The 16,475-nt window shown below is 39.0% G+C and overlaps 1 protein-coding gene across 3 annotated transcripts in view; it reads right to left on the reverse strand.

The window, feature by feature from the left end:
• Positions 1-16,475, reverse strand: part of CFAP43 (cilia and flagella associated protein 43) — a 111,529-nt gene that overhangs the window by 50,570 nt on the left and 44,484 nt on the right. For all 3 annotated transcript variants that reach the window (XM_038578720.1, XM_038578718.1, XM_038578719.1), the window contains 6 exons: positions 9,965-10,068; positions 6,149-6,289; positions 5,115-5,287; positions 3,653-3,802; positions 1,485-1,615; positions 530-677 (listed from right to left, as the gene is read on the reverse strand). In XM_038578720.1, the coding sequence (XP_038434648.1) occupies positions 530-677; positions 1,485-1,615; positions 3,653-3,802; positions 5,115-5,287; positions 6,149-6,289; positions 9,965-10,068 (847 nt within the window). The remainder of the gene's footprint in view (positions 1-529; positions 678-1,484; positions 1,616-3,652; positions 3,803-5,114; positions 5,288-6,148; positions 6,290-9,964; positions 10,069-16,475) is intronic.

Below are 16,475 nucleotides of genomic sequence, written 5' to 3' on the forward strand. Positions count from 1 at the left end.
ATCTCTCCCTGCTCACCCACAACTCCTAATTAGAATGTAAGCTCCTTGAAAGCAGAAAATATTTCTGTCTTGTTCATGACTATCTCCCCTACAGCCTGGCACTTTGTAGGTACTTGATAAATATTTGTTAAATAATTGAATGAATGAATAAATGTTCTCTGGCTAGACACTTCCTAAATAAAGTATATGATGTAAAGGGAGAGAGAGACTGGTTTGATCAAGCACCAGAATTAGGAGTAAGATTTGTTTTTCAGGCAAGCCCAGATCTTATATTATGGTTTAAATAAGATCTAGGATATAATATTAGCTTTGAGAATATTGCTTTGAGAAAGGCTGAGTATTTTCTCACAGAGGTAGCTCATGCTCTTTTCAAAAACCACGGTATACCTGGATTAAGTATCTGCTAAAAGAAAACCACAAACTGAAAACTGATATCTGATTTAGTAAAGGAGAGGTGGTAGGTGGGGGGAAGAGGAGAAGGAAGGAAGGAAGGGAGGACAGAAGGACAAATGCTATGTTGGAACTCAACTGAGCATTCAGATTTTGATTCCAGATTCAAGGACTCTCCTTGTTGTATACTTAAATAATCATTTTCCTCATCCATGGTGTTGTGCAGAGAAATTAAAAGTTTCTCGTAATATTCGATAACTTCACTGGCTAAGTTTCCTCCAAACCGCCTATATTAATAAAAAAGAAATAAACAGGCTACAAAACCACAATTTTAAAAAGTCACATTAAGTAGCATTATTTCCAGATACCTAACTATTTCTACACAAAGAAATATGGTGTCAATTCTCCACAGTGCCCTGTAGTTATCAAGACTCTGCTTCTTAGAAGAGAGCCCTTTCATGGGCTCCTAGACATAATAATCCTCTTGACCTCTCTGAGGGGACCTCTCCTCACATTGTCCCTGTACTCCTCCAACAGGTGTTATGAAAGGGAGGACTGATCATCTCGTATGTACTAACTCTGTCTTGTTATTTTTTGCATTTTGATGCTCTAACAACTGGAGCCTTGCTGACCCTTGAGGCACCGCTCCTTCCAAGACCAGCCAATTGCTACAGGTAGGAAACCACTCACCATGGAGCCTCCTTTCAAATACAAACCAACCCATCCAGAGCCCACACCTCCAATTCAGGGCTACTATTTCTTTACCCTAATCACCTCAGGGCCAAGTATCAGACAATGGGGGCCATTATCCAAATTAGCCAATGCTAAACCTACCTGCTTCTTCCCATGGAAACCAAAATAAAGCTTTTGCCCACATTTCCTTTCTTCCCTCTGCCTCCTTACCCACCTAGGTGATTTCCCACACGGCCCTATCACATAGTTTGGCAAACGTCCTTCTCTCGGGATCTGTGAGTGTAATAATCTTCAATGGCAGTTGTCTCCTGTCATGGTGGCCTTGCTACATATAAATAATAACAAAATCTTTATTTTAAAACACTATAGACATGAAGTTGCTTTGTGTATACTGTACATACCTCCATCTCAGGTGAACAAGGGTGCCATCATCTTTCCCATTCACCAGAATGTTTTGTCCATCCATTGAAATCCTCACGGATTGAATCCCGTGCCCCTGGTGAGAATGACTCCGACTTCGAGCAAATGTTTCCTCAATAGTTTTAAGAACAGAATGCAAGAATTACAAATGCAATTCTAGCAGACAGTTTTCCTAAGAGGGTCACATGCACTTTTGCTTGTGGATAAATCTTTTTCTGTTTGTTAACAGCATTTTATTTGGCATGGAAGTAGCCTCTCAGTAATACAGAGCATTGGAAATTGCTAGTACAAAACATGTTCACCAATACTGATTTATTTTCTCATTTGTGTAGGATAGGAGGAAAGGGATTATAATCACCAATTTGTAATAGGAAAACCAGACACAGAAGCAACTTGCTGAAGGCTACGCAGTTATGGGAGGGACCTCAAGCAAGCGGAGATGGCAAATACAGATGCTTTCAAGGGTCAGGTAGGTTTCATTTGTGTGTGATGAGTGGTTGAGAGAGGGGAAGAGGAACTCTGAAGAATGGAAGGTAACATGCCCCACATGGAGGATGCCAAACCAGTTCAAGTAGAACCCAAACAAAACACATCACTGATTTGTTACACAGGGCGACAATTTAACTAAAAACTGGGATTTCTGTGTCACACTGGTTCTCAACCATGATTTTTTTTAGTTTAACTTTTTAAATAGGCAATACATTCACATGGTTCAAGATTTAAAAACTATTAGAGTATGCAGGGAAATCTCCTTTCTGTTTCTATTCCCCAACTACCTCCCAAAGCCAATCAGTGTAATTAATACCTTTAATATCCTTTCAGAGGTTTTTAAAAAATGCATATGAACAAATTTTTATGCAGACATAATTTTTGACATAAATTATAGCATAATACACTGTATTATGCATCTTGCTTTTCCTCCCTAAAAATAGATTTTGAGGTTCTTTCCATATTGTGACATAAATATTTTCTCATCCTGGATAATATTCCATATACATTATTTATGCATTATTTATATACTGTTATTTATTTATTCAGTCCTCTGTTGATAGTCATTAGGTTGCTTTGACAAACAGTGCTGCCATAGAATCACCCAGGAGAACTTTGATGTCTTCCCACATCATGCCACCATCAGCTCGGCATACAGTATAAATCATTTGAATAAGACAATGTAGCAAAGTTTGCAAATTATGAACTTCAAAATAATCTCTAAAAGATTCAAGATTTCCCCCATATAATAATAGTATCACTTTTGCCCAGCTGTAGTTCAAATATGTTTTCTTATACAGATGAATAAGGACAGCCAGATGTGCCCACCAGGGCCCAGTTTATCTGTGAACCTGCAGAAGTATGTCATGTAGGTAGCTGCAAGGCTTCAGGTGTGTGGATAGAACCCTGGGTAAGAACCACTGACCTCATTAAAGTACACTGATAACCAGTACAACTTGTCTCAAAGCCTAGAAAAGGCTCCTCCACATTCTGGGGAGTCTATTTTCACTTTCTCAATGGAAATCAGAAATAGTAAGAGTATTGGAGCTGTTGAGGTCTGCAATTGAGGAGGAAGGACTTGGTAAGGGCCGCACCCTCTCCTTTATGCTCTTCCAGCATCTCTAGAAGAAATAAAGAGGAGTGGGAGGGTGGCAGTAGCAACCAGCCCAAAGTCGCTCCAGGACAGGGAGACAGGAGTAATAATCTCTAGATTTGCACAGTAATTCACTAATTCCAAAGCAGTTTTGCATATCCCCTCTCCCTGGCTCTCATCAGAATCCCACAGGCTGAGAGCACAGAAGATTCCCCCTAATATTCCAGATGAGTGTCTGTAGCGCAGTGAAGCTCAGTAAATCTCCGAGCCTCACAACTAAGTGGTGATGGAGCTGGGCTGCAATTTTCCTACAGTATCCCTGTCCCATGCTCTTACTGGTAGATCTCAGTCTACTGGTTGGTGTTTCCTTCCTTGGAAACTCAAACCTCAGTACATAAAAACACTTGTAAAATGTTAAAGTCATTACTACCATCAGTGGTAAGTTATGAATTAATTTACCTAAGAAAGAAGCCCAATTCCTTCCCTGAGGGCTTTTGTTCCTTATATGAGATTAAGATATACATCCCAATATTAAAAAAGCAGGAGGGAGAGGTGGTGGTAGCTTACCAAAGTCCGAACATCTCGGATACACAGAATTCCACCTTTAGCTATTGTTATGAGCCACAATCCATGTGGAGACAGAGAGAGCATCCCAGGTCCATAGTGTTTGCTTTGTACTTTTTGGTGTGGCTTAAGAATGCAAATACCACTGTGTTCCTGCCAATCAAAGAACATGGCCCCATTATAGAAAAGATCAGGGGAGCAATACCTTAGGGTTTGCACTTGTGCTGTACGATCAGATACAAATCTACAAATATGCTGATGGAAATAAACCTATACACCATTTTTTAACCACATTTGCACCATATTTTCATCTCTGTTTGAAAACTAAAGTTTGTTCTAACCAACTAAGAGAAGTCTTTATACATTAGCTACTATTAAAGATCCCAGCCTACACTAACAATCTTTGTTTTTTTTTTTTTTTTTTTTAAAGATTTTATCTATTTATTTGAGAGAGTGAGTACAGGAGCAGGGGGAAGGGGCAGAGGGAGAAGGAGACTCCCCACTGAGCAGGGGACCTGCCATGGGGCCCCATCCCAGGACCCCAAGATCATGACTTAAGCTGATGACAGACACTTAACCAACTGAATCACCCAGATAGATGCCTCTGACAATCTTTATCTATTACTACTTCTTTTCACATACCCCTATGCTTAAGTCAATTAAATGAGTCAGTATTCCCTCATGCACTCCCACCTCCAGTCCCTACACATGCTATAACTTTTGTTTGGAATGCCTTCTCCCCTTTTATTTCCACCAATCCTGTCCCTTCTCTACCTCAGCAAACTGCCCCTACCCCCACTAAGATTGTACACATATTTCTCCACATCTAAATCTGACCTATTTTTCAAAGGCCAGTTCAAGTATTACTTCCTTCATGAAGCTTTCCTTGAATTCTCTTTGCCACAAATATTTCTTCTTTCTTGGAATTTCTGTCTCATACCTTGCTGACATTGGCTACCCTGGGAGAGGAGGGTTTAGAAGGAAGGGTGGTAGATAATCTGGGCCTGTGTGTGTAGCAGGAGTGGTATGATACTGAGAGATTTTTGAAAAGAGTATGATACAAGGATGGCAGAGATGTAGTTTATCTATTTTGTGCAATTTTGCTTATGACTCAGATGCAAAGTTCCACCAAATCCATCCACCCTGTAGCGCCTGACACCTATGGAATAGATGTTCTAAGGCTACTTTGTTGTTAAAGGCACTAAAATAATTGTGTTACTTGCATTTTTGTTTATCTAACAAGTATGACATATGTAGCACAAGTATGGTACTCAAATGTGTTTAGTATTTATCATGGATTAACAAATAATGCTAATAATGTATCTAATTCAAGAGAATTATGTTACTATAATAAAGCCATTTGTTAACTGGACTATAATGTTAAAGCTTGGATCTTGTCTAATTAATACAGTGTGTGAATCTTGATTTCTAAGATATATAATAGCACACTTAAGTTTTGGCATACTTGTTGAGGAATAAGGTAGCTGCAGATGTATGGCACTTGGTTACAGAAGCCATATATTTGGTGACTTTGAAAGTCCAACACGGCAGAGGACAGGGTGTGTTCTATCTCATACCGGAACTTGTGAATGAGTTCATCTTTCAGCCTCCCTCTTTCATCTGTAAAGCTTGCAGAAACTATAAGATTTGGAGGAGAGGAAAGATCATTTGCACTGTATATTGATTTTATTTTTTAATCATTATGCATAACTATGAAAAATGAAGTAAAAATTTAAATGCTTGATTAATAATGCAGAAGCCATTTAGAGGATAAAAATGATCCAAAAACAACATAGCTTCATTAGAACTACTTAAGTATTAAATCACTGACAGCACATAAAATATCCTTTATAAGGCCTTGGTTAAATTAATCAATTAAGTAGAGACATATTAAAAGATACTCATGCTGGTCTAGAGATTCTTAATTAAGACACAAGAGTACTTGGAGATTTTCAGCTCTCTTATACTCTAATTATGTATTTGTAAACTAGCTCCTCAAATATATTTGTTATTTAAAACAAAGTGTCTATTTTATCAGATTGCTTTATCCAAAAAGCTTTCTTTACAATTTTATCAGTGAAAGTAACTGCACAGTAACCTGTCTGAAGTTAACTATGTATATTTGAAGCTACAAAACAAGAGATATCATGAAATGACAAATCAGTCTGACAAAAGTGCCAGTTGATCCTATTTCTCTTGTCTGGTAATAAAATAAGATGAATGACAAGGCCTAGAGGTAATAAGATAGGTTCATATGAATGACAAGACCTAGAGGTCCACATTGCATATTGGTTAGCAGCTACATCAGTTTCACTTTGTATATGTGCTGCCGAAGCGAGTACATATCAGTTTTACTTTGTAAGCACAAAAGATGGCCCTTTTACCTCTTCACATATTGAGGGGGGAAAAAATGCAATCACTAGGGGATAAAAAAGAAAGCAAGCTAAGTAACTACTCATCTGGGCCCAGCACAGAATTGGCTGCTTGATTTTTCTTTACCTTGTGGTAGTATTTTAGGCAGAGTAAATATGTCCAATCTGCTTCTTCCTGTTTCTGTAAGTGGGGAAAGCACCATCACTTCTACTATGTCTGTTTCCAAAAGAGACACTGTGGATATTTGTAAAATGTCTTTGCCCACCTCTGAAAGCAAATGGAAATCATTATAAATGGTCATTCACAAGTTTAAGGAATCTTTTATCTTCCCAAATAAGATACCACATTATAGAATTGCCTTCACTAAATCTTTCAATTTCAATTTATTTATTGCATATTGAAAGTAACCTTTAAATATGAGTGATGGGGACATTTTTGATAAATGATGAGGGACTATTGTGATTAGGTATCTGGGTTGGCAGATGCAAGCCAGCTCAGTTGGGCTCAGCTTCTTTCCCTGTTAGGGAAGCCTCTGGAATCTGCCATGTTCACCCCACTCAGGAGCACCTGCATGCTCCAGCCCCTTGATGCTCTGCTCTGGCTTGTTCATCCACTCCTGTTACTGGATGAACTCAGAAATCAGTGTTCTTTGAATCTGTAGTCAAGGTATTGCAGGGGTGGTGGAAATGCCCATGACTTGATGAGTTTGCTCCTCTGGAAATCAGGCCTCTGAAACGTGCCATACCTTCACACACCTTTGGTTCTTTCCAGAGTCACTACTCCCCCTTTCCACAGGGGCTGCTCTGTATGTGTCCACTTTATCAGTCCCTCCCCTTAGGTGTTCAGCTGATCATTTATCCTCTGACATAACAAAGAAGACCAAAGACATCTGATACAAAGTGAACTCAATGTTCTTTTTCAGAAAACATTTTTGTATGAACAAAATGCAATCCTTTGTATCTCTGATTTTGAGTCCATACCACCAATCTCCTATTAGACCAGGTGCTCTCAAGGACCTCATTTTATCTTCTTGTGTCTTTTATGGTTTCTTCTTTTCAGCACTCAAGACTCCCCAGTCTTCAAATTGAGACCTTGCTGCAACCCTGCTTCCCCAACACGGTTGCTATCGATGCCAATTCTCTTTTCTCTGCTGCAAACTTCTTAAAACAGGAATTGCTACTTATTGACTTCACTTCCTAACCGCCACCCCCTCCCTAACCTCTTTGTCATTCTGCTCCAAGGAAGCAGCTCTCCCAAAAGTCACCTGCTAATGAGCACATGCATGAGGGCCTCATTCCAGCCCTCACTGTACTCACACTCAAGTTTGTGCCAGTCCACACACTTATCTTTCTGGAGTGGGTGACTCCACTCCAGTGCTCTCATTACCGTGGCTTGTCCTGTTTGCTTTACTGCATCATCTTCCTCTGTCCATAACTTCAGTGGAAGTTGCTTTTCCCATCCCACACTATGACTGACCAGATATATTAAAAAACGGAATATTCAGGCAGGATGTGCATCCACTATGAGATAAGCCATAGGTCCTACTATGCTCTATGCCTTCAAATTTCTATATTTAGCTTGCTTGTTTGGCCTCATTAAGCAATTAGATTTGCTCTTGCTCTGTATTCTTAAGCCATTTCATCAGCTTCCATAATTTCAAGATCAGAATTCTATCATTGACTTGAACTATAAATCTTCAAATATTACTTAGTATCCCCCAACTAAAGAGCATATTAGCTTCAATTCTACAGAGCTTATCAGCTCACACTATCCCTCAACTTCTTTAATTTCCTTTTGTCTTGAGTGTATCCTTCACTTGATGAAATTGTGAACTTTCACCATCTGGACTAGAAAATTTGGAGTCACTGCTGATCCTCACCTCTCACATCTAATGTAATACCAAGTCCTATCAATTCCATCATGCAGAGCTGTCCCCTCCTTCCTCTTTCTGGGGCTGCTGTATGGTGTGTACATTGTGGATAAGAGTATAAGCCTGAGGATAGACTTCCTGAGTTTGAGTCTTGGCTCCATCACTACCTAGCTACATGACTGGGAACCAGTATTTAATCTCACTGAGCCTCAACTACCTCATCTATAAATTGGGATAGTAATAGTCTCTACCTCATAAAATTTGTCTATGAGGGTTAAATGAATTAACACACACCAAATTCTTAGGACACTATCACATGGCAAGGAATCCCTCAATAAATATTGGCTGTTGCTATGATTAATATCATCTCTTGCCTGGGCTACTATAATTATTCCCTTACTCATCATTTTTATTCCATACTCTTGCCTTTCAGCTCCATCCTTCACACTAATAGCAGAGTTGCCCTCTAAAATCCAAGTCAAGTCATACCTGTCTCATCTTGAAAACTTCTGATGGTGTCCCATTACCCACAGGAAAAAAGTCCAGACTCCTTGGAATTACATTCAAGACCCTCATCTTCTTTCAGACTTCATTGCCATGATCATCATCTAGTAAACTCTTCTGTTTACCTATTATACTGGACTTCCTGCCATTCTAAGTGCCTTTGCTCAGTCTTTTATCTTTTTTTTTTATTTATAAATGTATTTTTTATTGGTGTTCAATTTGCCAACATATAGAATAACACCCAGTGCTCATTCCGTCAAGTGCCCACCTCAGTGCCTGTCACCCAGTCACCCCCACCCCCTGCCCACCTCCCCTTCCACCACCCCTAGTTCATTTCCCAGAGTTAGAAGTCTCTCATGTTCTGTCTCCCTTTCTGATATTTCCCACTCATTTTTTCTCCTTTCCCCTTTATTCCCTTTCACTATTTTTTATATTCCCCAAATGAATGAGACCACATAATGTTTGTCCTTCTCCGATTGTCAGTCTTTTATCTTGAGCTAGAATACTAATATGTCCCATCCTCCACTATTTACATCCTCAGAGAACTCTCTCACAATCCTCTGTACCTCCTTACCTGTGCCCTCTCTACCTCCGCTCCTTTCCTTGCACCTGGGAGAATTGCTTCTTCCTCTGAGACCACACAGCACTCTACTTATTCCTCCACCACTAAACTGTCTTTTTGAACTTTCTATTCAGCACTCACTGGCCTAGGTTCAGCATTTTACACCTAGTAGTCACTCACTAATTTTAAAAAGTCAATGAATAAATTTAAAAATATGTTTTGGGGGAAAATTTACATATATATTTGGTCCTTAAGCCAGTATTTAGTTCTTACTATTTATCACATAAGTGTTACTTCACCTTCCAGTTCTGTGGTTTACCTGGGCATGGGTATCGCATTACTGAAAAACCTGGATGTCGTTTTGTTTAAAAAGGAAATATTAAAGATACATGTAATAAAACTTTCTTTAGATATCTTTATTAAATAGAGATAAAATGTTTTTTAAAGATTTTTATTTATATATTCATGAGAGACACAGAGACAGGCAGAGACATAGGCAGAGGGGGAAGCAGGCTCCCTGTAGGGAGCCCGATGCAGGAATCAATCCCAAGACCCCAGGATCACGACCTGACCCGAAGGTAGATACTCAACCACTGAGCCACCCAAGTGCCCCGAGATAAAATATTTTAAAATATGTTTAAAGGATAAAACAACTGAATTTTTAGAAATATATAGCATTATATATAATATATACAATATGCACATAAATTATATAGTATATAATGTATATAATATGCATATATACACTATATACAATGTCTAACATTAGAAATATCTAAATTCATTAATTGAGTTAAGAAAGTTTATTTAACATCAACTATATACCAAGAAGGTGTACCAAAAACCCTTTAAATATGATGTAGGAATTCTCCTATGCAACTTACCGCAGTTATTTAAATGTCTCTCTTTTAGAAAGTAAACCACAAATTAGCCCCATTTCCACAACCTTAAATTCTTTAGGATGAAGTGACCAATATTTCATATTAATAAGCTTTCCATGTAGTACCTGTGAATCCAAGGACCTGAAACAAACTTGATGGACTGGCATTGATAATAAAGATGTAGCCTCCTGATGTTCCAACTAATAGATATATTCCTTGCTGGTCATAGCTAGAGAAGAAGAAATCTGAGAATCAGATTTTGCTTGTTTCACTAAGATGGTAAACAAATTTAATAAATTAATAAATGACAGTGTGGAGATGTACTCAAAACCAGTAATTCTTCTAGTTTGTAACATTTTTTAAAAAAGATTTTAGTTAAAAAAAAAAAAAGATTTTAGTTATTTTTTCATGAGAGATACAGAGAGAGAGGCAGAGACACAGGCAGAGGGAGAAGCACGCTCCCTGTGGGCAGCCTGATGCAGTACTTGATCCCAGGACCTTGGAATCATGACCTGAGCCAAAGGCAGACACTCAACCACTGAGCCACCCAGGTGCCCCTAGTTGGTGACTTTTAATATTATCCTATCTTATAAAAAAGCCAAGTGATGACATAGCAATGCAATCATGACATTCTAGGTTAACGCTATTTTGAAATTGCAGCTTCTAAGTGCATAGTCAAGAAGATGCAGTAGCACTGGGTAAGTTCATCAGAAGTGAATGAACTATGACAGCAGAGCCTTCTTGGTATTTCCGGGGGAAGTAAACAATTCTCACACTAGTGATCAGTGCCACATCAAAGCACTCTTCAGTACTAGTGCCCCCCAGGAGGAGGACGAATGCAGTGAAATTTTTCCGCACCTCCATCAAAGTAGGAAAATAGGAAGAAACAAATTAAAATAAGAGAAGAGGATCTGAGAAAGAGGAGGCAGTAAACATGTAGATGGAGGGAAGTGAGGGATCCTCTCCTCTTGTGCGGGAGGGGGCCACTTGCAGGAACAACACGATGGTGGAAACCTGGCTCCTCCAGGCATGAGCTGGGCAATCCTCCAAAGGCTTCTCTTAACTTCTCTGAACCTGAATTCTCTCATTTGTTGAACAGGGACAAGCATAATAACTTTCTGACCGGATAGTGAGGATCACATTCAATAAGCTACAATGTATGACAGCACCTCAAACTGGAAAGCAGGGCACAAATGTCAGTTCTGATAATGCTTACTATTATGATCAATTAACAAAAGAGAAAAATAATTGCAATATACAAGTCTAAATCCAATGTCTTTATGCTGTCTTCTAAAAAGTATTATTTCAAAAGATTTGAAATCAGGAGAGGGGCAAGATGGCGGAAGAGGAGGGGTCCTCAACTCATCTGGTCCCACAAACTTACTTATATAATTTTCGAAACATCCTGAACACCTATGAATTTGACCTGAGATTTAAAGAAAGAACAGCTAGAATGCTACAGAGAGAAAAATTTTCACTTCTAACAAAGTAGGAAGGTGGAAAAAAAAAAAAAGAAGGTGGGGGAGGGGAACTGCCACTAGCAGGGCTAGAGCAGAGCCCCGAAAGCCTCCAGGGCACAAAAACCCAGCCACGGAGAAGCGGAGAAGCGGGAACTTTAAAAATCCGCTCCGTAGTTTTCTCTGATGGAAAAGTGCTTATCAGGGAAATTGGGCAGAATTGCAGGAGGGGCAGTGAAGCCTAAAGATTCCTAGAGTCACTATAAGAGGGGCCCCTGGGGGGGAAAAGTTCACTGCAAACCCTGATTTAATATCGGTAAAGGGCTGGAGTGCTGCAACCCTCTGGGGCATTTGCGAGAAGCCAGTGGGTTATGCGGCCCAGCTCTGAAGAGGCCTTTATACTAGAGGCCAGCAACAGATGGAGGTGGCTGTACTCCATTCCCTTCAGGAGAGGCGGCCCCTGGGAGCGCAGGTCCAGTGGCCCAGGGCCCGGGATCCCAGGGCACCCAAGGGGACAAAGCCAGTGATCCTCCATGCCCCCTGGGACAGGCAGAAGTGGGGAGGGCACAGGAAAGTGAGGATTCTCCTGCTGCTGGGCACCCCACAACCTGTGAAGATCAGTGCACCCATGCAAGCCTCAGGAGCATCTAGGTCAGTGCAGACTGGGAGACTGCAGTTAGTTACCACAGGGAGCTTGACTCCAGAGCTGGAAATCTGGCCACTGCCATTATTGTTTTTCTTCTTTGTTTCACTGTGTGCCTGGGAGAGGTGGGGCCTCTGTGGAACCGAGGCCTCATGGAGTAAACAGCTCCCACTGAGCCCAGCACCTGGTGAAGGAACAGGGCATCTCTGCCCAGGCACAGACACATGAGAATCAGCACAGCAGACTCCTCCCCAATAGAACTGCTGGAAGTACAAGGGAAAAGCAAGTTTACTGAACAAGCAGCACTGGAAAGCACCAGGACTGAGGGAAAATAGTATATAGAACAAGAGGGTCCTTTTTTTTTCTTTTTCCATTACAACTCATTTTTATATCAGACTAAAAATTTCCAATATTTTTTTCTCTTTTTCCACCTTAACTACAATATTTTACCAACTCTTCAATTTTAAGTTTTTTCCTTTTTGACCTTCATATTTCTACAATTACATGTCTTAGATATATTATTCACTTCTATATTCCCTTCAACGTATTCAATTTAATTTTGGTAGATATACGAGATATGGGTTTGTTTGTTTGTTTGTTTTTTGCCTCGTTTTGTTTTACAATGGTGGAAGTTAGTACCTTCTAACACGCGACCAAAATATACACAGAACCAAATTGAATACCATGTTGGTTCATTCTGTGAGATTAAATTCTCTCTTCCTTCCCATTCTGCCCCCTTCTTTTATCTTGTTTATGTTTTTGTGGTTAGTGTTGGGGCTTTATATAAGTATTTGGTATATATAAATTTGGGATTGAGCATCTTCTAACATACAGTACAAAATACACTCAGAACCAAGAGGATCACCCTCTAGGTCCCCTCAGGTAGACTACATTCTCTCTCCACTACCATTTCCTCACCACCACCATCCTCCCTCCCCCGTTTTTCTTTTTTCTCTTTTCTTTTTTTTTTATTCTTTGTTTTTGGCTTTTTATTTTTTACTCCTTTGTTTTGAAATTTGTTTTTCACTTTAGTGGTCCTTTTATTTTGTTCTGTTCTTTTTCTTTTATTTTCTGGTCTCTGACCTCTTCAGAATCATGTAGGGTGTATTTTACTTAGGTTGTGGTTGATTTTGTGTATGTGTGTGGTTGATATTTTTGACTCAGCCTGCTCATACGGCCAATCTGCACTGGACAAAATGACTAGAAGGAAGAATTTAGCACAAAAGAAAGAACTGGAAACAATAGTCTCTGCCACAGAGTTACAGAATTTGGGTTTAAATACAATGTCAGAAATTCAATTCATAAATACAATTATAAAGCTACTGGGGGCTCTGGAAAAAAGTGTAAAGGAATCTAGAGACTTCGTTACTACAGAATTGAGATCTAATCAGGCTGAAATTAAAAATAGATTAAACGAAACACTATCCAAACTGTATGCTCTAACTGCTAGGGTTAATGAGGTGGAAGAGATACTGAGTAACATAGAAGACAAGTTGATGGTAAGGAAGGAAGCTGAGGAAAAAAGAGAAAAAACAATGAAGAGCCCATGAGGAAAGGCTTAAGGAAATAAATGATAGCTTGAAAAGGAAGAATATATGTCTAATTGGGATTCCAGAAGAGACAGAGAGAGGACCACAGTATATTTGAACAAATCATAGCTGATAACTTCCCAAATCTAGGGAAGGAAACAGGCATTCGTATCCAAGAGATAGAGAGGACCCCGCCCCCCCAAAAAAATCAATAAAAGCCACTTAATTCCTCAACATTTAATAGTGAAACTTGCAAATTTCAAAGATAAAATGAAAATTCTTAAAGTAGCTCGAGACAAGAGATTCTTAACTTACATGGGGAGAAGTATCAGATTAACAGCAGATCTCTCCACAGAGACCTGGCAGGCCAGAAACGGCTGTCATGATATATTCTACATATATATAATATATACTAAATGAGAGGAAAATGCAGCCAAGAATACTTTATCCTGCAAGGCTGTCATTCAGAATAGAAGGAGAGATAAAGAGCTTCCAGGATGGGCAGAAAATGAAGACTATGTGACCACCAAACTGGCTCTGCAAGAAATATTAAGGGAGACCCTGTAAAAGAAAGAGGGAGCCCAAAGAAACAATCCACAAAAACAGGGACTGAATAGGTAATACAATGAATGACACTAAATTCATATCTTTCAATGGTAACTCTGAATGTGAATGGGTTAAATGATCCCATCAAAAGATGCAGGGTATTGTACTGAATAAAAAAAGCAAGACTCATCTATATGCTGTCTACAAGAGATTCATTATAGACCTAAGGACACCTCCAGCCTGAAAATGAAGGGATGGAGAACCATTTACCATTTAAATGGTCCTCAAAAGAAAGCTGGGGTAGCAATCCTCATATCAGATAAATTAATTTATACCAAATACTGTAGTAAACCAAATACTGTAGTAAGAGATGAAGAGGGACACTATATCATGCTTAAAGGGTCTATCCAACAAGAAAACCTAACAATCATGAATATTTATATCCCTAATGTGGGAGCTTCCAAGTATATCAATCAATTAATGACCAAAGTAAAAAGATACTTAGATAATAATACACTAATAGTAGGAAAGTTCAACACAGCCCTTTCAGCAAATGACAGATACTCTAAGCAGAACATCACCAAAGAAACAAGGGCCCTAAATGATACACTGCACCAAATAGATTTCACAGATATGTACAGAACATTCCATCCGAATGCAACTGAATACACATTCTTCTCAAATGCACATGGAACTTTCTCCACAATAGACCACATACTGGGTCACAAATCAGGTCTCAACTGATACCAAAAGATTGGGATTGTCCCCTGAATATTTTCAGACCACAATACTTTGAAACTAGAAGTCAATCACAAGAAGAAATTTGGAAGAAACTCAAACAGATAGAGGTTAAAGAGCATCCTACTAGAGGATGAATGGGTCAACCAGGAAATTAGAGAAGAATTAAAATGATTCATGGAAACTAATGAAAATGAAGATAAAACTTCAAAATCTTTGGGATACAGCAAAAGTTGTCCTAAGAGGGAAATACATTGCAATACAAGCTTCCCTCAAAAAATCAGAAAAAAACTCAAACACACAAGCTAACCTTGCACTTAAAGGAATTGGAGAAAGAACAGCAAGTAAATCTTACACCAAGCATAAGAAGAGAGATAATAAAGATTTGAGCAGAACTCAATGAAATAGAGACCAGAGGAGCCGTAGATCAACAAAACCAGGAGTTGGTTCTTTAAAAGAATTAATAAGATAGAGAAACCCCTAGCCAACCTTATTAAAAAGAAAAAACCAATTTAATAAAATCACAAATGAAAGAGAGATCACAACCAATACCAAGGAAATACAACGATTTTAGAAACATATTATGAGCAGCTATATGCCAACAGATTAGACAATTTAGAAGAAATGGATGTATTTCTAGAAAACCACAAATTACCAAAACTGGAACAGGAAGAAATAGAAAACCTGAACAGGCCAGTAACCAGCGAGGAAATTGAAGCAGTCATCAAAAACCTCCCAATACACAAAAGTCCAGGGCAAGATGGCTTCTCAGGGGAGTTCTATCAAATGTTTAAAGAAGAAATAATACCTATTCTACTAAAGCTGTTTCAAAGGATAGAAAGGGAGGGAATACTTCCAAACTCGTTTTATGAGGCCAGCATTACCTTGATACCAAAACCAGACAAAGACCCCACCAAAAAGGAGAATTATAGACCAATATCCCTGATGAACATGTATACAAAATTTCTCACCAAGATACTAACTAATAGGATCCAACAGTACATTAAGAGAATTATTCACCATGACCAAGTGGGATTTATCCCTGGAATGCAAGGATGGTTCAACACTTGTAAAACGATCAACGTGATGGATCACATCAAGAAGAGAAAAAACAAGAACCATATGATCCTCTCAATAGATGCAGAGAAAGCATTTGACAAAATACACTATCCATTCCTGATTAAAAGTCTTCAAAGTGTAGGGATACAGGGAACATTCCTTAATATTTTAAAAGCCATTTATGAAAAGCCCACAGTGAATATCATTCTCAATGGGGAAAAACTGAGAGCCTTTCTCCTAAGATCAGGAACATGACAGGGATGTCCACTCTCATGGTTGTTATTCAACAAAGTACTAGAAGTCCTAGCCTCAGCAATCAGACAACAAAAAGAAATAGAAGGCATTCAAATTGGCAAAGAAGAAGTCAAATTCTCCCTCTTTGCAGATGACATGATACTCTACATAGAAAACCCAAAAGACTCCACCCCAAGATTGTTAGAACTCATACAGCAATTCAGCAATGTGGGAAAATACAAAACCAATGCACAGAAATCAGTAGCGTTTATATACACTAACAATGAGACTGAGGAAAGAGAAATTAAGGAATCAATCCCATTTACAATCACACCCAAAGGCATAAGATACCTAGAATTAACTTAACCAAAGAGGTAAAGGATCTATACCCTGAAAACTACAGAACACTTCTGAAAGAAGTTGAGGAAGA

This window comes from Canis lupus, chromosome 28 (genome assembly GCF_011100685.1).
Source record: "Canis lupus familiaris isolate Mischka breed German Shepherd chromosome 28, alternate assembly UU_Cfam_GSD_1.0, whole genome shotgun sequence".
NCBI classification, from domain to species: domain Eukaryota; kingdom Metazoa; phylum Chordata; class Mammalia; order Carnivora; family Canidae; genus Canis; species Canis lupus.